Raw genomic sequence first — 24,539 nt, 5'->3', positions numbered from 1 at the left:
CACACAGCATTGAGCCTGTTTCCTGACAGCATGCCAGGTTTTACCGCATGCCATATGAGTCCAGCCACTGGAGATAGTGTAGGCTCTATTACTCAAAGGATAATATAATACAAATATTTGTACATCATAGTTATTAGTACAGTCAGAGACAAACAAGAATGCTTATCTTACATGAAACAAGATCTCCATGCCATGCATTTCTTTTCTGCCTGCCTTGTTCAGATGCCAAGATCTCTAGTGCAGGTAGGTCTCCGTAAATATTTATGCACCATCTATGACAGTGAATTCTAATTAAGACTAGTTAGCCAATGGCATTAAAATCAACACCAGAAAGCATGAAATAATGTTACCACATGCTATTATGCAGCATTAGTTCCGTTGTATCAGACTTTGCTTTAAAGTCCATTTAGGTAAATTGAAAGACTTATTGATTTTAATGGGCCTGCATCAGACACTTGAGAACTAACAACCTGTCTGATACATTTGCATAAGTAATTTACCTACTAAATCTAAAAAAAACTGGGGACATATTAAGCATAGCTAGAAGAGTCAAAAATAAACTCCTCCAATAGTTTCCATTAGATGAGAGTATAAATTAATTACAGGTCCAATCCAGTGCATTAATGAAGTAGAAATCAGTGGTAATCTTTGCTTTCACTTCAGTGCACATTGGATCAGAGCATAAAATCAGCTCATTCAGGGTCTACAGGGAAATAACCTTGTTTAAAAAATTCATTGCACTGAACTTACTCAAATACTACTACAGGTTATCTGTGAGTGTTTATTTGTGCCAGTAAAGCTTCTGCTAGAAAATAAAATGTAACATCAAAGCTTGTATAAAGACAAAAAGAAAAGGTAAAAGATTTAGTGCAGAGAAAAGAGAATCAGGAATCAGGACAGATTCAGAATCATAGATTCAGAATCATAGATGGGTTGATAACACAATGCCATGCTAACTCTTTTATTTCTCAGCTTAACTTATAATGAAAGGTAATTTGTACAGGTCCAAATTTAGCATCATCTGAGAGGAGCATCCTGGTAAGCTCTACCTAATTAGATAAATCTCAGCTTGTGGTTAAATCTTGTTGAAGAGAAAGCTAAGTCTTACCTAACAAAGATTCTGAGGATTTTCTTCTCTCCAATGTAGTGCAATGATTATTTTTTTTCCCAAAATTATTTCTCTATCCCACTTAGAAAATACATTGAGCTTTATGAACAAAGTAAGCAAGGTAAAGCGTCATCTCTGTGATTGAAGCCCTTTTTTTTGTTGTTGTTGTTTGGTGTAAACAGATGGTTTGGGAGACTCATAATTAATGAGACAATTCTCATACACTATTAATAAATCCAAAGACTTTTATTTCCCAAAAGGCATCTAGTTTGAATCAGAAGATTTCAATATTCTGTGCAGAGAAACACTGAAAGGCAGAGAGAAATAAAAAGTTTTAAGCCAATATATTATATTTATTTATGCACAATATAACTCCATTCAACATTTGACGCTAATTATGCTAGTTTATGCACTCTATCTCATATTAGAAGTATTCCCTGTTTCCCTTCCTGTGAAATCAGCAAAACTTGTGGCTTCACTGCCAGATAAGTGCACTGAAAGATACTGAATCAGGCTGAAGAATCTCCCTGAGGTGTTAAACTCTGAGTCATAATTTCTTTTCTTTATAAATGCAGAAATGTCCTATCTCTGCCAAGCAAAGGGGATATATAAGACATTCTGATTTGTTTCAGGGAGAGACTAACTAGAGAAACTATTTACAAACACCCCCAAGCCCTCTATCACTTCCTTGCTTCCCTCTTCCCCTCCTTTGTTTATAGAGGCATACTTCCCCTGAGTCATATCTCACCCTTGAGAAGGGAGAATCCCTGAGCTCTCAACCTGCTTAACTACAAGCATGAGCAGACAAGCTAACAATGATTCTCTTGGCTCTGCAACTTAGAGAATTCAGTTAAATGTCCTCTACAGAGCTTTTCCCCATGATCTGATGTTGTACTATGTGCAGTTCAAGCACTTAACCATTCCAGAATGTCTCATGTTCACACTTGGGGATGTTCAATTTCAGAGACAGATCATAAAATCCCTTTAAGCCTTTGGCAGAATCTATCACATCACACACAACGCACACATGTAGAACCTTCAGCAAAACTTTTCAGGCTGTTAGATAAAGGTATGAATTATGGGCCTTTCTTATAAGACCCAGTGAAATTAGATCTACATAAAGTGCCACAGTCCTTTACTACGTTTAATGAAGAACTCTTAGGAGCAATCTGCATTCTGCTGTGTTTTTGTTATGAACACTCATCTGAGACGGTTTCTGTTAAAAAGATGTCTGTGGTAAAGTCCATTTCCTTTCAGCTTGAAATAAGAAAACACTCTGCTGTTCCTGCCCTTTGGGATCCTCTCCTCTTTACTCTTTTGGGTAAACACAGATATTAGGCAATGCCTAATTCTGCTTTTCTTAGGAGGTCAGTGGAAATTATTTTTGTTCTGAAGGAACTTCAGGACTAGGTCTGCCAGACACACATCTTCTGTGACACCTGAAACTACAATATAGAGAAGTCTTGAAGAAATTCTAAGAGACAGAAGAGTGAATCATCAATACTTAAATACTGCTTTTATAGTTTTCAAGGCCTATAAGAGAAAACACTGAACAGCTATTCTGCTTGTGAAGATAAACTTAGATTCACACAAGCATCGGAATATATTTTGTTTGTACTAAAAAGTTTGCTGGTATTAAAATGGGAAATTCAATTTTCAAGGGTAAAAAAGCAGTGAATCACTATGCTGAACCTACATGTGGCTTGGGAAAACAGTCAGAAATGGCTGGCAGTGGGGAACGCATCATGGGAATGAATGCTCACTGCTCTCCCAGGCATCCACAAATGAGCACTACTGGAGGCACGTTATACAAGATGGATCTTTTTCTCGCCATGGTTAATCTGAAATTCTAAGTGTAACTGTACTAAATGTTGTGATTTTTGTCACTTCCTTTATCATGGAACTTCTTTGCAATATTAACTCCTCTGGAAAGTAGGAAAGATCATCTGCAGGAGTAGATCAACTGTAGAGAAACAACACAGAGTTTTGTGCAATTCTGCCATGATCAGATGACACAGAGGCAATGTATCCTATTTGTGTTTGCTTACTTCAAGCAGTACTATTTAGAAGTGAAAGTTCACAGAGAGATGTTAAGGAGGGGCTAACAGGGTTAGTGGAGAACTTCACCACATGACAGGTTGCAGCAGAAATCAGTGATGATCACCATGAGGCATACCTTCTACCAATATACAATCTCCATAAGCAAAAATAATTTTTGCTTGGATGATCTCTGGAGTAGAGTACTGTTGGGAAATATAAAAACTTCACACACTATATCAGAAAAAAAGAATGGTCTTTGAAACTTGGTAAGACTACCTTTCATTTAGCAGTTAATTCTGAACCAGGTTAGATTTTGTGCCACTGGCAGCTGGCACTGCAGCTTCCTCCATGCATGAGCATCAGCTAGAAGTTACTTCTGTAGTAAGCCAGGGACTAGTTTGATCACTCTTTGTTCAAACATTCAGAAATATTCTTGAATGTGAAGAAACTGTCCTGCCTGTCTAATGAGGGTTGACTACTTAAAAACAAATAAAAATCTCAGCTGAATTAGAGCTGCTGGTAATGCTTTATTGCTTAGAGCTCCCAACCAGATAAATTGTGATTGCTTCTGTTTAGAACATGTTGCCTCAGGAAACCCAAAGTAATTAAAGAACAGCTGAAAAATAATAATGCAGTGAAAGGAAAAAATATTCAGGAGCAAAGTTACCTCCTGAAAGAAAGAACATTACAGAAAACCTGTACTGCAGGTATACACACTTTTCTCTGAACTAAGTCTCTGAATAAACATGAGGAACAAAAATCAAAGCAGTTCTGGCAGTGTAGTAGATAAACGTACCCACCAATTCTGTTAAAGCAAAATATTCTTGCTCAAATATCTGCAAGAACGGTATACTGAACTTTCTCTTTATGCAGCACTGATTTCATACTATTTGTAGGTAATATTTTCAAATTTCACTGTCTCAATTTTTAAGTTATCAGTGAAAAATAGCATTTTGTCCAGAGCAGCTACATTTTGTTAGGCACTTGATTAAAGTGTCAGAGTTCAGCTCTTCTTCCGAAGTAACTAAGGTTTATTTAATTATGCAGTTTTTCTGAAGTTCTTTTGCCTCTTTGCAAGGACAGACTGGGTGCACCCACCCTAGGGTACAGACTAGGATAGGACTTTTCATAAAGCAATACGAAACTGCTAGAGAAACAAAAAGTCAAAACACAAGTAAGTAATATCTAGATATTATTTCTGATCTGTGGAGGAGACGATACATCAAGTCACAAACTCATCAGGAGATTGCCTTTGATTTTCTTAGAAATGTAGAAATACACAGCTGGTGCAACAGAAAAAGTGACTAACACTGGAGGAGGCTGGACAAATGGATAGTAGGAGGAACTGGCAGAATTGTCAGGGTGCATGCATAGCTGTGGACTGGTTGGCAGAGGTAGAGAACGTGTGAGGAACGTGGAATTAGGATGTCTGAAAGTCAGCCTGTCAGCAAGACAGGCTGAGTGAGGAGCTGAAATAATAGTATTTGGAATTGTGGAAGCATTAGGAGAATGTATGGGATATGTAATGTAAGCTACAGGTTACATACAGAGGTATAGACAAAATGATGTAAGGATAGAAGGCTTTGAACTGAAAGGAGTGGAAGATGATTTTCAGCATAGTATGCAAAAGAGATGTAATGTGATAAGAACAAAAAAACATGACAAAATCATTCTTCAATCAATGTTTTGCAAATTATATTTTTCTAGTTATCATTAAATGCTTATTCCTTTATCTGAATCATAGAATCACAGAATTACTAAGGTTGGAAAAGATCCATAAGATCATCTGGTCCAACCATTCCCTATCACCAACAGTTCTCACTAAACCATGTGCCTCAAACACAATGTCCAAACGTTCCTCGAACAACTCCAGTGTTGGTAACTCCACCAGCTCCCTGGGCAGCCCATTCCAGCACTTGACCTCTCTTTCTGAAAAGTATTATTTCCTAACATCCAGTCTGAATCTCCTCTGGCACAGCTTGAGACCACTCCCTCTAGTCCTATCACTAGGGATGCGAGAGAAGCCGAATCCCAGCTCACTACAACCTCCCTTCAGGTAGTTACAGAGAACAATAAGGTCTCCCCTGAACCTCCTCCTCTCCAGCTCCCTCAGCTGCTCTCACAAGGCTCTCATAAGTGCTCCAGACCCCTCACCAGCTTTGTTGCCCTTCTCTGGATATGCTACAGGGCCCTGATGTCATGCTTGCAAGTGAGAGGCCCAAAACTGAACACAGTACTTGAGGTGCAGCCTCACCAGTGCTGATTACAGAGGTAGAATTACTTCCCTGCTCCTGCTAGCAACACCATTTCTGATACAAGCCAGGATGCTATTGGCTTTCTTGTCCACCTGGGCACACCATCAACTGATGTTCAGCCGAGCCCAAGGTCTGTTTCCTCTACACAGTCTTCCAGCCACTCTACCCCAGTCCTGTAACGTTGCCTGGGGTAGGAATACATACTTGTTCATAATAAATAAGCAAAGATCCATAAAAAATAGAAATTTGATTTATATACACTGTTGAAATAGAAGCCAAGGGCTTGTTAATCCCAAGTACTCAAAATATACTATTTCAAAATTTCTACTTTGCTATATTACACATGTAAATGACTAAATATATCTTAAGGTACAATTTGAAAAGGGTATTAACATGACGAGCACTTGTTTATGTACATGGTTGCAGTTCATTATAATACATTCCAAAACAGTATTTTCCTTAGCTAGCCTACTGGTTGGAAAATCAAATTTTTTTTTCAGATTGAGATCTAAGTAAATGCCACCTACTTGAATATATATTTCACTTCTTGTTTTAATCTCTGTGGGGTTAGTTCTTCAAGGAGCTGCTTAATCATCAAAATTAACAAAGCAGTGCACTGAATAGATTCACAACTAACTCAATACACAGTCTGAACAATAAGAGCAGTATAGATTTCTAGCTATTCAAGAATATTTTTATAACGTCTGCATTGGAATTTGTTTAGCCACAATCTTTTGTGGCCTTATCCTTATGAATCCTTATGAATAAAGATTTATAGAGAAATCTTAGATTAGGAATGGTTTACATTCTTATTAGAATCTCTATTTGCACATAAATTTTAATATTTTAATATTATTAATTATTAATACATTTTAATAATTTATCATATGTGGCATTTAATTTGCTAAGGAAATAATTGACTTTCTTACAGAATACATATGGCTTCATAAGGTATTAGAATTCAACTGATTTTCTTTACAGAGTTCGATTCAGTTAGTTTGTGTGGCAGAAGCCAGATCATACTATTTGAGATGTTCAATGCAATATGCAATGACAGTTTTCCTCTTCAGCCTAAAAATATAACAGTATTGTAAATATTTCTGTAATAACATACCTCCATCCACACACTCTAGGGTGAAAGAAATGTCATCAAGAGCAAATTCCGTGGGTTCACTCTGCCCCACCTCAAATTCAAAGGCAACTCTGAAAGGAGCATTACTGGAAAGGACCACATTTGCATACATCCATTTGTTTTCTTCATTTTTGCTAGAAGACCACATAAGAATATCCATTCCATGTTCTTCAACTGAGTATACCTGTTGACCAAGAAGTCCAAGAGATGTAATTGATTCAGTGCTGGAGAAGAGACAGAGGAATATGTCTGGCCACAGTAATATAGCTTTCTTGGTGAGATACAAAAGTTATTAAATACTTTTGCTCATTCTAACTCAGCTGCAAGTAAAAAGCTACTCTGAAAAAAAAAAAAAAAAAAAAAAAAAAAGAATTGCTAAGAGAATTGCTACTTGAAAAACCTACAGACTGTCTCATCATATAGAAGCTAAGGACTAAAGACCTAACCCAAATTTCATCTAAACACTGAAAAAAAGACTAAGAATGTTCAAGAGCTACCCTTTCATTTCTAAAATATGCACTTCTTAAAATTGATAGACTAGGTGAAGATTTTGGAGACATAGATGATCAGCTCAGTATTCAGCTTTAAAGCCTCTAGTTTGGTACAATTAATTTATACTATGTTTCATGGTAAGTTAACCTAAACATATTTAGCAACAACAAATATAAAATAAAGAAAATTACTGAAAGAAATAGGAATGACAAGTGAATTCACAGGTAAACACTTGGTGGATTAATGTCATGCACAGGCTTCTGGAAATTGTGTAGATTGCATTTCTCATTCAGGTGTTCAAAATCCTCAAACAATTTAAACCAGGGTCAGATATAATGAAAAAGAGTTAGAGCAGTGAAAGTCAGCATATTCCAACCATTCCAGCTGATAATTATTTCTTTAAGAGACAGAACATTTTAATTATTATCCTCTCCTCTTCACACTTTGAACACTATAATTCTCTCAAGTTTATAATCTAATTATTCATTAGTTGACCTGGTGGTTTATGTTTCTGCTTTAGCATCCCACTTAAACAATGGAACATGAAAAGAATCCCACAAAATCTGAGACTGAAGAAAGTTATAAACTTAAATCCATATCAATTATATGTGTAATTAAATATCTTTGAGTTTCCCAGCCAGCTTAGTGAGACAAACAAGATAAAAACCCAAACCACATACTTTACAGAAGTTACTGCATTGACCAAAATATTTGTAATGACCAAACAATTGTACATTGTTTCTGTTTTGGAAGAAAGGAGAAGCAAGAGTACTATCATACAATAATCCAAATTAGTACCTAACATAGCCAAGTTTGATGTTGTATTATAGGACTGTGTAACAGCACTATCCAGCAACAGTCTTCCAAAAAGCTAAAAAGCATGCTGAATTTTGAGAAAAAATAGCTGAATTAAGCCACTAAAAAAATGGAAAAAAAACTATTTGCATTCACAATATCAGGTCATAAGTCCTTAATAAGCTGAATCTCCCAATTAGACTAACTGCAGGCAAAGTCAAGACTATGTTACAACAACTGTATGTATATCACAGGGACCATTCACTGTTTCACCAATCATGAAATATTACAGTCTCATTACTCTAAATCTTTACAACACACAACAGTATTAGTTGGTTTTAGCTATTACTGTGTCATGCAATGACATTTTCTATTTTTTGAAGGCTAATACTGAGATAATAATATTGCATTTGGTACACCTAATAGAAAAGTTTCACAGATGAACAAACAACTTGTGGGAAGAACCAAACACTTTTGAAGACAATACTAGAATCTCTTTGTTTGAAGGCTGTCTCACAGTTTAAAATCAGATGTTTCTATGTCTGCTTTATCATCAAGTTGGTAGGAGAGGTTTTTCAAAGCATGCTACCTGCTTGAGCAGGTCTTTGTATGTACTGAGAAGTATCATGTCTACATGGAGACTGATCTCAAATGGAATACAGGCTGCTGTGTACACACAAGCCAGCCTAGAAATTTCTGTCGAGTATGAGAAATAAACTTTCTGCTGCAGTGCTCCTGAATGCATTTACTTCACTTCCTCAAGTCTTTATCCACTACTTAATCAAGAAAGTGGTTATTTTTCTGTATGTCTCTTAAAAACTGAAGCTGAAATTTCTGAAAAAATACGTAATTTAAAATATATGGTAAATCAGATGAGATTACAACTGAGTTCAGAAAAATGGTGTCTGTTTCTTTTGCTTGGAATATAGATCTCTCAGATTATGCCCACAGAAAGTAAAAGATGTCGTGGTGTATCCTTCACAAAGGTTACTTTTGTCTCTGAAGTTTGAAGCATTTTTTGAGTTTCTTTAGTGTACAGAAAACTTTTGCTTTTTCATAAGGATACACATAGTATAATTGCTGAGTAAGGCTGACATAGAATGAAATGAGAATAATCCTCAGTTTCTGCTCAGCAGTGCTGAGTTAGTACATCTGTAAACATACGCAGCACATGAACGGTAGAAAAGCTCTCCAATGCCCTCGAAAGTTAGAGTGCTGTAATGCTTAGTGCCTTTAGAGATTTTCCAACACCTCCCCACAAAGCAACATACAAATTGCACACTAGCTAGCCTGGTGGAAACAATTTAAGGCTTGAAACAGGAAAAAGCTAATAAAATGAATCCCACCCAACCAAACAATAACAGTAAATCTAAGTCTGCACCTTCGGTTAAAATCCTGTTGAATAACTATCTACCAGGCTGAGGAGAGCATGCTCAAACTAACTGTAAGGTAAATACTATCATTTTAATTTCAGTGTAAGCATATATTGCACTAACTAGCCAGTTCGTACTGACACACTTTCTGGAGTTCATACACAGTCTAAATCACAAAGAACAGGAATCAGCAAAAATAGAACTATCACTTCATTTACTGTGGAGTTAAAAGCTGAAGACTGAAAATATCCCAATACACACTTCATGGAGATTCTAAGAAGAATTTAGCATGATAATCTTCAAAAGGCAAATGCATGAGAGAAGCTATTATAGTTACCACTTGGTCTTTCTCCAAGGTGCCTCTACCAGCTGGTTCATTTGTGGTCCATATGTGAATGGCATTCTTTCACAAATCCCATTCCCCTGCTTAAAATCATGACTCAGTTTTAATTCTCCACAGCATGTTCTCTGTTCTCTGAGACGCCTTAATTCATCTCATTTTGAGGGTAAGTAAAGTGTATGCTTTTGAAGGTCACAAAATATAAACTGTAATTTTCTACTTAGTCATCAGCAGTAGAACTCATGTGGCTGTCTCATACCCTCACGTTGACTCTTCAAGAATCTTCCTGATTTTCCCTGACTCTAGTAGTTGTTATACAGGAAGGTACTATGTTCCATCTGGAAGGTTAATTAATTGGCTAATAACCAAGAAGTCAAAGTAACTCTGAAGAGAGTGTTCTCCCCATGTTCCTACCATACTTTCTCAAATCACCAGCCTAGGAAGCAGGAGAATCTTGGGAAAGACAACATATAATAGGCAACAGAGACATGTCAGTTAAAAAAACGACTCCAGTGAATAAAGCTGCTAAGTTTTCTACTCCATATCCTTAAGGTCATGTCTTCCAACTATTTTCGTTCCTTGGCAGTCATCTTTGTACACTTACTTGGATCTATAGGAAATACAGGAGCAATGAAATTGTTTCTCTAAAGCCCGTGAGCAGATTAGCAAAATAGAATCACCATTTATTATTATTCTGGAGAAACACTTGAAGTGGTGCCTCTTTTCTTTTTCTTGCCTTAAACATGAGTTTGAAGCAATGAAAACATAGCCATTTTTAGTAAAATTGAGCCATCCTACTCAAAAATTTATTGCACCTCATTTCCTTTAGTATCAACAAATATCAAGGCAGAAGACTAATATATTAGAATTATACTATCACTTCGGGAATTAACATTGGATTTAATTCTCAACTGTATGACAAACTCATAAACTCCTGGAATAAACTAATAGAAAAAGCATGCCACAGTTTAATGAAAGCAGAATGCTTTCTGTCTCTCTGACACATGAAAAGTAGGATTGTCACTGGAACACAATAGATGTTAAAATAACCTTGATTTCATGCTGCAATGTCTCTACTGTTTCATTAAAAACAACTAAACAGTTACCAAACGTGAAGAAAAATGTATGTTTTTAAATTTACATTTGCAGGATTTACACAGTAAAAATCACATACATTTCGAATTATTTCCTTTTAAGAGTATATTAATTAATATATCAGACTAGTCCTGTTTTTAATGCTGAATAAATCAACTCTCAAAGGCTGTTGCCAATTACTTCTAAGAAAATCTTATGCTTTGTAGTAAATCATTATGAAATTATTTTCTTATCTTGTTGGCTACTAGTTGACTGATATCCCAAAGCATTAGTACTCAGATCTTTTAAAAATAACATTCATTCTATCTTAATGCAAGAAGAGTTTTTGTGAATATTGTAACCTTTTTAAAGTTAATAACAATAATACCCTATGCTTTTGCTTCCCTGTAAAAAATTACAAAGTTTATGGTAATAGAAATCTGTCACTGAAATATGTATTTTGAATAAAGAAGAGAAAGTACTTCTAATTCTTCTTTCTCTAATCTCAATGAATGTTCCCTTTGTTGTGTTAAAATAGAATTATTTCCATAACATTTTTTCTTGCTTTACATTATTTTGAGAAGCTCTACTACATCTACTTACATTGAGACATCATTCATTTTTATATTTCTTTCTACAGATTTAGTCATTTTAAACATTCATCTCTGCATATATTCTCTCTTTGCAGTCTTTTAATACAGATCTGACAAGAATGTTGCAGAAAGCTGTATATCAGATAATGCCTGTAATATCAGCTGTAGTAGTGACATTATTATATTCCAGCACAATATTCAGATTTCCTACTACAATTTGACTTTTTTCACCTCCATTGCCTGAGCAAAAATCTTCACTGGGCTGTTGCCTTTTTGGCTTTCCTTCTTTTTTTTTTTTTTGGTATAATCTTTTGGACCTTTTTTTATTATTTAACTGATTGCAGTTCCTTTTTATTCTTGATATTTTAATGTGTTTCTACACCAAAAAAAAAAAAAAAAAAAAAAAAAGCAATGCTGCTGATAGGAAAACTTGTGTGCTGGATTAAGAAAATTCTTAATGGATCTCTTTTCTGAAATCAAAGCTAATCAAAGTTAACTAGTTTGTTTGAAAGGGGTTTAAGAAACAAAAAAAAGGAAAAAAGTAAAGCAGACTTTGGCTGGCACCTAAACACATACAGAACTCTACTTATTTAATAATTCTAAGTGTTCTGCAATGATTGAAAAAGCTCCAGTTTACAAACTCCTTAAATAAAAAAATCTTGTCCACATTCTTGCATACTGAACTTAAAACAAATATTACATGGATAATTATCAACAGATCCAAAAGATAATCACTGTGTGCTTTTTACTTCAATTTAATCTGTAACTGCTCTTGACCTTTACCTGCTGTTCTATTTTCTTAATCTGAATGCGCAGAGTTTGAATATGTGGAGGGATAAATAATGTAAACTGAGAAGAATAATAGGTTTGAAGGCATGACGTAGTATTTTAAAAGCTGTGTTCAAATAATAAATTTACAAGCTTGTTGTATGAAAACTGCTTTAAAAAAATTACGATGAACTATCACAGAATCAGATTCACAAAATCGTAGGGGTTGGAAGAGACATTTGGAGACCATCTAGTCCAGCCACCTGCTAAAGTAGGTTCCCTAGAGTAGGAAGAGTACACAGAGTACACAGGAAAGAAGGTTTTGATAGTTTTTGATAGTGAGATAGGCAATGTTAATTCCTGTATAGGTAGTAAAAGGACTTCAAGTGAAAATAAGACTAGAACAAAGTCATTATTGTTACAGTTGACAGAATTTTTTTGTGTATTGGTGTGATGAAAGTGAAGCTGAGGTGAAGTACAGCTAACAGTCTCTGAGACTGAGATCACTTCAGATGCTGAAATTCAAACCACTACTAATGAAGTATTACTATGGCATGATTTAGTGGAAATGATTTTCTCTTACCTTTAAGACTCCTGTTTGCCTAGAAGCAAACATCCAGAACCAGAATCGAACTCTGCAGACCCCAAGGCTGGCTGGGAAGAATTTGGTAGTGATTATCCTGGCTCTACTTCCTTCTTCCTGCGCAGTTGAGTTTACATACAAGAAGTGCTGTCCTTTACCTTAGTAAAAAAAAAGTTAAAAACACTTAAAGCTTTTCAGTGCTACTTCATGCTTTAGAGGATAATCTTATTTACCACCTCAGGTGCTGTTATCTTTTACCACATGCATGTATACCCAGCCTCAATTAGAGATGTTAAACGTTTGCCTGTTTGTGTTTACTACATTCAATATTAATATAACATTCTGCAGACTTCACTTTGCCTTTTCATCCTTGCTTAGATACTTGATTCATATCACAGTAATAAATTTAAATCATGTTGCAAACACTGACATTCATTCACAGATCCTGAAAAAGTCAGTAAGGAGGAGGTACTGTTTATGAACTCCAAACGTTACTGTCCCAAACTACATAGCTCTTCTTTAATAGTATTCAGAGAGTCAGCCAATTCTTTCTGTTCCTCAACTGCATAAACATATGAAATACTGGAATGCGCTGGTACACAGAACTGGTAAGTCTACTTACAAAAGCTTACAGGCCTTAGAGAGCATTAGTTCAGAGAGATAAATATTGATTTTGGATACCAGTCAAATGAAACCCAGAATTTGGATAATTTGCAATAAGTAGTATCTATCAAAGAAATAATCTATTTCTATTGTTGCCCTTGAAGCAATAATTTTTGAAATGATTTCCAGATAGGTTTATCTAGGTGCCATGTCAAGCTTCAAACTTTTTCAGAAAACGAATTTTCTCAGTTGAGAAAAAAATATTTGCAAAACTGTAATTATATGGATATACCATATTATTCATAAATATAATGATTCCAAAAATTTGCATACTAAGGAATGAACTGTGATAACAGGGTGTCTGCCTCCTTGATAAATAATATATGATATATGGCAAAATTATATACATAATAGGCAATGAAAATTAAATAAATCTGCTTTTCCAGGTGTTGAAGTCTGTGAGGTTGAAATGTTCTGCACTTGAACAGCTACATCCTTTGAGTGTTTAAATACCTCACGGATACTGTGGTAGAAGGTTGAAAGTGCCTTGCTTTGGAACAAGAGAAAAAATTACGATATGGAAATTTATGGAAATGAAAGTTTTTACAAGTGAGACCTGAATAAACTGCACCGTGGACAGATTGCATAATGTTACACAGTTGAAACACAGCTGTTATTTATCGCTAAAGGTTTCGTATTTAAATCACAGGGTTTATCTTCTCCTAGAGACTATACTAATGCAGTAAGTTGTTCTGTTAAAACGATGTAAAATTTTCAGAAATTAACATTCTGAATGGATTGACAGATATTTCTGTACATAACAGGGAGTCAGTATCTAGACTGCTCGCAATTCCGACAAGCGATTCCTTTTCATTATAGCTAATGTGTAAATTTCTTGCTCACTTCATATACAAGTAAATTACAAAAACAGGCAATTTTGTGAAAACATTTGCTGAAATTCCATTTTTCTTTATCTCCTCTTTTTATTAACTTTATTTTTCTTATGATTGCTAGGTAATTTCAAAGATGAAAAGATAAATCAATTGAATTTAAGGAACTGAAATGGAAAAATATACTATATCTTATTGAAGAGCTGAGGGCTAGTGTTTCATTTATCATTACACTGCATCAAAGGAAGAGCAAGAAAGCAAATCAGACCGCTGATTTGCAAGGAACAGCTTGCCTGGAATAGGTGCATTAATTTCTATCTCTCTCTGTTCCATCCCTTTTCAAGAGGAATGAATTTCCACATTTACAGCCAATGGCAACACAGACTAGCATAGGTATCTGCTTCTTCTAAAGTGACAAACTGTGATTGGTGGCAGTTAAGCATTTTCCTCATGATTTGGCTAGCAGCTCCTGCAGCAGGTGTAGGATCTGGTAAATGAAAAGTAAAGATTAATGTGTAGGACAGAAATGGCTGCAGCCACCTGCTGATGTCTTTGTTTAGTTTGGAATGTGAAACACCAAAAAAACTTAAAACATGGAGTTCATACTGATTAACAGTTCAAAAGAAAAACTGTAGATATTGTGACACTTCTATGTTGAATATAAAAAATTCTTTGCTCATATGAAAACCTACAATAGGATTCCTAACCATTAAAATTTCTACAATACAATGAAGCAATTCTGAAATAAAGATTGGGATATTTGTGGAAGAAATTAAATTTCTCTCAAGCCAAAATCAAGGAGAAAAGTTAAGACCCTACTTATGAATCTTAAGCATTTCACATGCATCCGCACAGACTCCTCAGCTGCTCTTTAAGGATCAGTGAATAAACAGCGTGTTTTCCAGGAGTTCATTAATCATCATCACTGTACAGTACTCTAGGAGAAGTAGATTATTTGAAACATTGACAATATTAATATCAATAATATAGTAACTTATTATTACTGAAAAATATATCCCCTTTTATTTTGTATTAAAATATTAGTATCTGTATCTTTCAATAGTTTTCAAATAAACTCTTAATAAATTTTTTCATTGATGACTTCTAAAAATATAGTGGTTTTATAGAAGTATGTTGCATAGTTTTAAAAGAGTTCTGCTGTATCCCACATGAATACCTGGTGTATGGTCTGTACCAGGACTCATTTTTCCAGTGACACCAGCACTGCTAACACTCCAGTCAAAGTCATCCCCAGAGTCTTGTGTTAATCCACATACAGTTGTCCATTCTTGCTCTTGTGTTTCAAAGTTACAACTTCCAGGAATGCTTGTGTAGTAACCTGAAAATACAGAAAGCCTCACCTCAGTTCTACAAGAATGAAATGGACATACTGAACATGGTAAAGGAGAGGATTCTATTTTGCTAATATCATGATTCCCTATTTTCCCATAAGTGGACATAAATAATATGTTAATGATGAGAACCAACCAAACAAACAAAACAAACAAGAACAACAACAAAACACAAAACCCACCATCCATTTCTTCCTGGGCAAGTAGAAGCAGTTGTTGAAGACATGTGTCCAGGTAAATCTTGTGGACAAATTGATAACTTCCCTAATTTTAGCTATTATTCGAGATGAATAAACAGAATGATGTGCAGCAAAATCTGAAGTAAAATTGAACACTAGCCCAGTGGTGGTTTTCATGAACATACATTGGATCACTCTTGCTATTGTTACGTGTGAAGGCAGCTTTATGATGGGGCAGAAGTTCTAGCTATTAGGACACTGGACTAAATTAAAAAGATCACTGTTAAACTTCCTGTTTCTGGATCTGTCACTTATTTTTCAAGTGACTTTTGAAGAACAATTAGTCAACGAAATTGTACAAATGCTGTGGAAGAGATTATTCAAACGCTATCAGAAATTCTACTTTTGCTTCCAAAAATCTTTTCCTTAGTTACAACTGTTCTTTGATTACCATACCCAAGAGCTGAATTTTCCAAGAGCAAATTTTTCAGTTTTTTTCAGGTTCGAATTTGAGCAGGGTCAGCTACCTGACTGCAAATTGAGAGCACATTTTGCCTGTAAAAGACTCTGGGGAAAGGTTCCAAATAATTAGCCATCATAACCAGTCGTGCATTTCAGAGGCAGGTCTGCCTGTAAATATTTCAGAACTCCAAACAGATGTAAAGACTTAGAGTGCATTTCTTGATGTAGAGCTATACTACAACATTAAAATACAATTATTTATGTACCATTGTATAGATATAACAGATGTAGATAGAAAAAAAATTACATATAAGAGTAAGTTTAATTTTTAGGCATCTGATAGGCTTTTTTCCTATTTCCTGCTTTGATGCTACAAGAAAAAAAATGTTGCCATTTTTCTTTGCAAACATAACACTGTCATAAATCTGTTTTGCCTGACCAAGATCTGCACACATGCTCACCGTAACCCCTTTTGTCTCTTCAGTAAAAAAATGTTTAGGATGAAGAAAAGAATAAGTTTGATCAAACCTTTATCTCACTGGATGCTAGGAGAAGGTTCTGTACTGTTCAGTAGTCCACTGTACTCTTACTAAGCATCTGCATGAAGAAAGGCTGAGAGAGCTGGGACTTCTCAGCCCAAAGTATAGCAGCACAGTAGGTGTCAGTGCATATAAAAACTTGCTGTGCGAGTGTAAAGAAAACAAAGCCAGCTTCTTCTCAATGGTGCCCCATTGTCATGGTTTTATGATTTTTGGTCATCAGTATTCCACACCATAACATCATGTAATGCACTGGGGGTGGGGTTTGATATCTGCCGAATGTTCGTCCGTCGGAGAAGAACTACATTTCCCCAGGAGACTTTGCGGTCAGCAAGGGGATATAACTCCAAGCAAGGTCACCTGATCCTTCTTCTTCGCCTGCTCTTCGCTGTCTGCGCTTCGCTATCTGCGCTTCGCCGCCTGCGCTTCGCCATCTGCACTTCGCCGTCTGTACTTCAGTCACTCAACTGGACTGCACTTCTCACCCCGGCATTGTGGTGAGGTCTATACAATTCAAACAGACTCTCTCTCTCTCTCTCTCTCTCTCTCATTGTATTTTACTAATACTATATTTAGTAAAATCATTTGTTCCACCTCAGATCAGTGCTGTTGTTTTCAAGTATTTTGGGGTCCCCTGCTTCCCCTTTCCCAGAGGCGCGGATCCGCAGATCCCTCCACCCTGCTGGTCACGGAACTGGGCCGGACCAGCCCATAAACCGTTGACACCCATGTTTGGACAAGGTACAACAAGAACAAGTTAAAAAAGCAGGAAATTTTGTTTAAAGACCAAAAAACATAGTTCTTAATTTTTTTATATTTTACTGTTGGACTTGTCAAGTACTGGTTCAAATTACTCACAGAAGTTGTGTAGTCTCCCCTTTTGAAGATATAATTTCTAAAATATGTCTTAACCTATTCTAAATATCACTTTCACAGCCCTGGATGAATTCCTCCAGTGTACACTTTTTTGAGCAGGATGTTGGACTAGATCTGCAGAAGTGCTTTCCAACCCCAATCATTCTGTTGGAGCTGTTTGCAGATTGGCCTTTGGGAATTGCGAAAGGAGTACACGAATACACTGAGCAACAACACTGACACTGCATTACAAACTTAATGGAAACTCAGTAAAGCATAGCTTTACCACTAAATAGCCTTTCATGCAGCTAGGGCAAAGGAGAGAACCCATTAATCTCAACAGCAAGTACAATTTTCTCATACATTTCTAACAAGATCAAAGTACAAATGTATTTAGAATTTATACTGTTCATAGTAGATTGCCTGACTCCAGGAATTTTACCCTAATATCTTTAACAGTACATTCTGAATGCAATTATTAATAAATATTTATGAACAATATTTACAGCCTTGATGGAGTCTCCTGATACATATTTTTTATTTTAGGGGTAAACAGAACCTTCTTAGAAGCCATCAGATGATTGTTCCATTTATCTGAAAAACTGCCTTCATTTCAATAATTTAAGCACTTCACTAGTTGGTTCATCAATGCTGAATTTTGCTATTAATCAAACCCAGGTATATAATTGAATGCAGTTCGTGAAAATTGAAACTGCTTTCATGTGTGCTTTCTTCACCTCAGTACTTCCAAAGGGTTATCGAAAGAGAATGAAAATTTTGCTAGATTGCCTGACTGAATGGAACAAGGCATAGGGAAAGTAATTTTTGTGAGTTTATGGTTTTTTTTTCTTCTTTTTTTTTTTTAAAGGCTCTACTAGGCTACATGGATACAAATCATTCTACTCAGATTCTGTTGTAAATCCTGCACAGAGGAATTGCTCTTGAGTAGATTGTGGCCCATTGGCTTATTTGGAGTTATACTGGTATAAAACTATAGCAGAATGTGAAATGAGTTTGGATCTTGAAGTTTAACCACTATGCTATACCAACAATATCCACCTCTGACATTATGGGCCAACGTAATAAAATAGGAGGCATTTCTTTCAGAGAAGCCCTTGTACATTCTGCTTAAGTGAATCAACTTCATAATCATAAATGTACTGTGGATAATGTTTTCAAAGCAGATATCAGGTAGCTAGTGGCTAAAAAAAAAAAATTTCAGTACCATTTTCTGAGGGACTGAAGATTAAAAAAAATAAAATATTTATCTATTGCCCATTAATTATGTTTATTCCATTCTATAGAATATATGCTTAGGGAAAGGTGTGTTTATACAAATGTCAGACCTCATCTGTAAGAACTAAGAAATATCAGACAAGGCAAGACTATACCTGAAGCTTATCTAAGTATACCAGATTACAGTATTTCTGTTCCTCAGCAACAGCAAGACCTAAGAGTAAAAACAGTTTTTTGAGACCACATCTTTTCCATCTACTATTGTCTTGATTTCAAACTATAAAAGGATATTTCAAACTATTTATTTAAAGTGAATATCTGTTTGCTTTTCTCTCTCTCTCTCTCTCTTTTTTTTTTTCTTTTTTCTTTTTTTTTTTAAGTGCATTGGAGGTCTTCTGAGGTATTGCAAAGACCATGTTGCTTTACTGTGATTCAATATCAGGTACATCCTGAAATTCTACCACCTATATGGTGACAAAGAATCATAGAATCATAGTATCCATATCCCAAATTGGGAGGGCCCCACAACGATCATCAAGTCCAACTCCTGGACAGGACCTACACAGGATTACCCAAAATAACCAAACCCTAAATCTGAGAGTGGTGTCCCAACTCCTTGAATGCCAGGAGGTGTACTGAGGTGCCCAAAATTGCACACACAACTCAAGATGAGGCCACAAAAATGAATCTATGTATGTGATGCATTTACTTTCGCTACCTATCAAGATTGCTTTTGACCATATGTGCAGTATGGTAGAATTTGGTACTGCAGCTTAACGATTAAGAATTAGATTTATTACTGAATTGCATGGGCTGTTTAAGCTTCCTGTTCCAAATGTCTAGTTTGGAGAGTCACAGTCAATAAACAAAGAACTGAAGGAAGAAAAAGGGTGCAAAGATTTACTGCTTTCGAATTTCAAACATAAATTGAAAATGCTGTTAAATTGATCCAGAGTTTCAAAATATTGCTGTATCCTTCTGTCTCAAATAGTGTTAGCAAGCAAGTTTTGCCTCAGCCTTCACAAGGATTCAAAAAATATAGACTGGGTTTTCTCCAACTGCTCTATAATAATGTAAAGGAAGAAAAGGCTATCATATCTCTGTAGTCAAATCAAGAACAAAGAACAATGAATACATGGTAGCAACATAAATTAGATTGCAAATATAGCATTAATCTGAAAGACAGGCTTTTACAGCAGTTTTTACATAACTGTTTTTTATAACAGAATCTGTTATTGTACATTAATTCGTTTATTTGTATTTTTTTTTATTCAATATTGACAGGTCAAAATATTTTAAGCTCAATAAATTAGTGTTCAGTGTTAATTTAAATTGTAATCCACTGATTTTATTCCTTAAATTTAACTGTTCATTTATTTTTCTAGATAAACTTAGTAATGAGCAGGTTATACTTTTGTGCCTAAACCACACTTCTTGTGCAGTAAACGTCTAGTAGGATCTGAAAATGTCAGACCTTCTGTGCTGGAGGAGTAGGCAACTTGCTTGTAATTATCTTCTGAACAGTTGAATGAATCCACTTGAGTTATGCTAGAAATTAAAAGTTATAATTTTAACTGGAGGTAGCATTAACACACAGTGAGATACTTACTGCAGTCAGCCTCATCTGATCGGTCTTCACAGTCTGGTTTATAGTCACAAACAAGCTGAGATTCTATGCAGTCCTCATTTGAACACACAAAATCTGTAAAGGCAGGGCATTCTCTGGGATTCTCTCCAGCTGAAACCAACAGGACATTTATATCAGTGTTATAATTAAATCATGTATGCTGTGTATTAAATCAAGTATGCTCTTTTTTAATTTGTTTATCTATTACACATCGTGACTTTAGTGTTTTATTGCTTCCAACAGATGTTATTTGGTCCCACTCTTTTAACGGTGCATCATGCATGCCCAGACTACTGTCTTGGCCTGTCCCAAAGCTTGCAGGAAGAATGTTTTGCCTGGAAAGAAATTCACATCAGTGTGAGCATGACTGTTTCTCTGCGTGTTTGTTGTGTATTTCCTTAAAATAGAATCCACGAAATGTTAAAAAAGCAGGTAAATTATCCATTAACGATTTAATATAACTTCTTTTTGCAAGCAGCAAGACAATGTAGTGTTGCCCTATCATTTACTTTTAAAACATATTAGTGCAGGATTTTTTTACAATGAACTTTACAGGCCTTCAAGCATACCAGAATCTAGCATTTAGTAGTATTTATTTCTTAGCTTATCCTAAGATAAAACATGTAATCCATATATAGTCCTAATAAAACTTGTATCCCTACCAATGAAAATGACAAAGTCCAAACAGAGTCACACATCTGTTACTTTGATTTTTCTTCAGTAAGACCTTATTCCTATATCGCTTTTAGGGATAGCATGATAGATACTCTGTCAGAGACTTTGACAGAGATAAAAATAAAAATATGAATTAACATACAAGCATCTGCACAACATCTTCATTCTAAATAAATAATCTAACTCCTGTTTGACAGTTCCTGCTGTGGTATTAAATGTCACCTTTGCAGAGTACGTAATCATTCTATCCTAAATTCTTAAACTGGATAAAAAACTAAATCAAAACAATAAATACTGCCTTTTGAACAACAAAAAGACTTCAACATCAAGAAGTAACCAAACAGAAATTCATACATAAAAAAAAAAAAGAAGCCTCATACAACAAATAATTTGAAATTACTCATAAATATATATATATTATTGTGGCATAGGAAAACAGTAATAACTTATCATATCTGTTTATTTCATGTCCTATTGAAACTGCAACATTTACTGAAAACTTGAATATCACAAGAAACTACCACTGGACAGATTTTAGATAAGTAGGAACTACTAACTGCATGTTATGCTAATCCCTAAGCCAAATGAAATGGAAGTACTTGAAAAACAAAATACATACACAACAGAGTATTGTTTTTCAATGTGGTAGAATGTGGAATGATGCAGAAAAAGAACCATATAGTCTTCTAAGTAGCTGTTAAGAGACTAATGGAATTGGCTTGTCTTGTGGATCACTAAATCCTACAAAAGAAGCATGTTAACAATGGCTGCTATAAGAAAATGCATTTATTCAGTCATATTTTTTCCAAAATATTTTGTTTTGTATAGCCAAATTCTCAATGTACCAGCAAAGACAAATGTGTCCTTCCTAATATGTGTGTTTGTATATATAGAGAGGAAAAAGCAACATGGACATGAACAAACACATACATACCACATTTTAACTCTTATCTGGATTCATGACAAGGTATACATTTACATATCTCCATTTCCTATCTCTAAATTATCTATGAAAGACTAGCTCATGTATTACTCTGGAAATGTGCAGGCATGACAAGATTCATTTGAAGATAGTTGATGAATAGATCAATATGAACTCAGAAACTTTGTTTCCATTACCAGGAAGATTACATACTAAAGAACACTTGAAAATGTACTTCTTTTCTTTATATTTGCTAATAGAGGATAAAGAATACAACACTCTTGTTTTACAAAGTTGTGTCAGATTTAAAACATCTCTCTTCCTTCTTTCATAGTATCTGAAAAAAGTGTTGATGAAAGTATTACTCCGTGACCATTACTCTCCAAGTTTCACCCTTCACTTAAATTAAAATGTATGAATTATAAGCTCCTAGAAGGATTAATCAGACCAGCAACTCAACTATACTCAGTACTGTGAAGTTCAGCATTTATGATACACAATTTTCATCATGCTTGTCATTTGCTTAACCCAACTGTTCAATACCCTTTTTACATGACTTTTTATATAACATTAAAGCTCCATTAGCATACTCATCAGTAATGCTTCTGACTATGAGTGACCTTGACGATCTTCTGCAGGGAAAACTAGAAGAAAAGTTCCTACTGATGCAAGCTAAATATAATTTCAAACAAGGTTCTATTGGAATCAATAAAAAAACACTGGGAATTCTACTCAATGTATTTTTCATTGAAAAAGCCTGATTTCATTTGAAGATATGTATTGTTTCCGACATAAACAGCTGATATAATATATTATATTAACTCCAGAGAGAGAATTTTGCCTTCGAATACAAAATTCTGTCAGTCGTTTTCCTAAAGAAACTCAAGGTTAGTAAGAGTTGGTGACTAAGGCCACCAATGACTGGAAGAATGAAAATTCATCTACAATTCTGGAAATATAGAACTGACTTTGGCTTAAGCAATATAAAAGATTAAACTAATAAATAAATATTTTCAATTTCTAATACTGACATAACGGAGCATAAGAACACATACCAGACAAGACAAGAATTCTGTAGTACTACATCCAGATGAGTCCTCAATACAGGACTAATGTGTACCTTTTGGAGGTTTCCAGAGGAGGGCCACAGAAATGATCCCAGGGATGGAACACCTCCACTATGAGGACAGGCTGAGAGAGCTGGGGCTGTGCAGCCTGGAGAAGAGAAGGATCTGGGGAGACCTAAAAGTGGCCTTTCAGTATCTACAGAGGCCTGTAAGAAAGAAGGGATGGATTTTTAGCAGGGTCTGTTGTGACTGGACAGAAGGAAACCTTTTCAAACTAAAAGAGGGGAGATTCACACAGGATTTAAGAAAAAAGTATGGGTTGTGTGTCACTGGAACAGATTGCCCAGAAAAGTGATGGATACCCTGCCTTGGAGGTACTCAAGGTCTGGACAGGGCTCTGAGCACATGTATGTGTCCCTGTTCATTGCAGGAGAGTTGGACCTTTAAGAGTCCCTTCCAAAAGATTCTATGATTTTATATTTGTTTAAAAGTGAAATATAGGCTTTTCTGCACGCTATATCAGAAAGATAAGGAGCTCATTCACTGTACTGATGTAAAAAGCTGACATATTTTGCTTAATTCTAAAGAAGACATTAAAGAGCAGCACTCAGAATTGAGGAACTGAGAATTTATTTATTCCAGGTTTTATCCTTTAGTAGCCTGCTGATTTTACTTTGGAGCAGACAGGGCAAAAAAATCAAGTGATCCTTTTGCAAAAAATTCAGCTTCACAATAATTATGAACATGTTCAATCGCAGGATAAGAAGTCCTGAAACTGTTCAGCAATGTAGTTTATCTCTCTTGGTCCTTTCTCTCCTCCCTGTATCACCCTGTCTGATTCCAGTGCAGAGAACACTCGAAAAGTTCCTTTCAATGTTACATATCAGAAAGTTCATCTAAAAAAATCCAGCTGTCACTAACATGTATATTTTTCTAGTCTTTTAAAGCTTTCTCTTTTGGCCCAATAGTAGAGATGTTTTGATTTCCAACCTGGTGCAATATTTCTTTTCTCTCCTTTAATCTGTTCAAATAAGGCCCTCAAATTCATTTTCTGAATTTAGGTTATATGATATTTGAATGACTTTATGGTTGTTCATACGCATATTTCTAGAAAATCTTCATATGCAACACCACTTAGGTGAATGCCTTTAGCATCATATGACATTGAATAAATTCTGAGAAACATCGATGTCGTTTTATAATTGTTTTACTGGGTACTGTACACAGTTGTTACACTATTGCTCAGAGGCAAATAAAAGGAATGGTCTCTCAAGAAAACGTCCCTTCTTTTTTTTTGCCATTATACCAATTTAGTAGGTGTTTTCCCTTGAAGAACAGGGGTCTGAGAAGTTGCACACCACTAAATTCATGTGTTGGAAAGAGATATTGAGAAGGCTTCCTCATTCTCCTCATTATGGGCTGCTCCCCTATGTATCTCTGACAGCCCTTGTAACCTGGGCTTGGGCAGCCTATATTTCCTCCACATCTCTCCTAACATGGAGTCCTTTCTGGAAAATAAGAATTTTGCCATAATTATCAGCAGGTTTACCAAGAAGTTTTAGCCAGATGATACAACTTC

At 35.4% G+C, this 24,539-nt stretch overlaps 1 protein-coding gene across 1 annotated transcript in view; it reads right to left on the bottom strand.

The window, feature by feature from the left end:
• MALRD1 (MAM and LDL receptor class A domain containing 1) overlaps positions 1 to 24,539 on the bottom strand; it is a 201,983-nt gene that overhangs the window by 49,914 nt on the left and 127,530 nt on the right. Inside the window, exons 29-32 of the mRNA XM_042889341.1 lie at positions 20,279 to 20,407; positions 15,224 to 15,385; positions 12,554 to 12,711; positions 6,518 to 6,719 (exon numbers count right to left, since the gene is read on the bottom strand). Coding sequence (XP_042745275.1) covers positions 6,518 to 6,719; positions 12,554 to 12,711; positions 15,224 to 15,385; positions 20,279 to 20,407 — 651 coding nt within the window. The remainder of the gene's footprint in view (positions 1 to 6,517; positions 6,720 to 12,553; positions 12,712 to 15,223; positions 15,386 to 20,278; positions 20,408 to 24,539) is intronic.

Source organism: Lagopus leucura, unplaced genomic scaffold (assembly GCF_019238085.1).
Source record: "Lagopus leucura isolate 7727_CA_CO unplaced genomic scaffold, USGS_WTPT01 Super-Scaffold_100157, whole genome shotgun sequence".
Lineage (NCBI taxonomy): Eukaryota > Metazoa > Chordata > Aves > Galliformes > Phasianidae > Lagopus > Lagopus leucura.
Note: the sequence above shows the minus strand (reverse complement) of the source record. Positions and strands in the feature narration are given on the sequence as shown.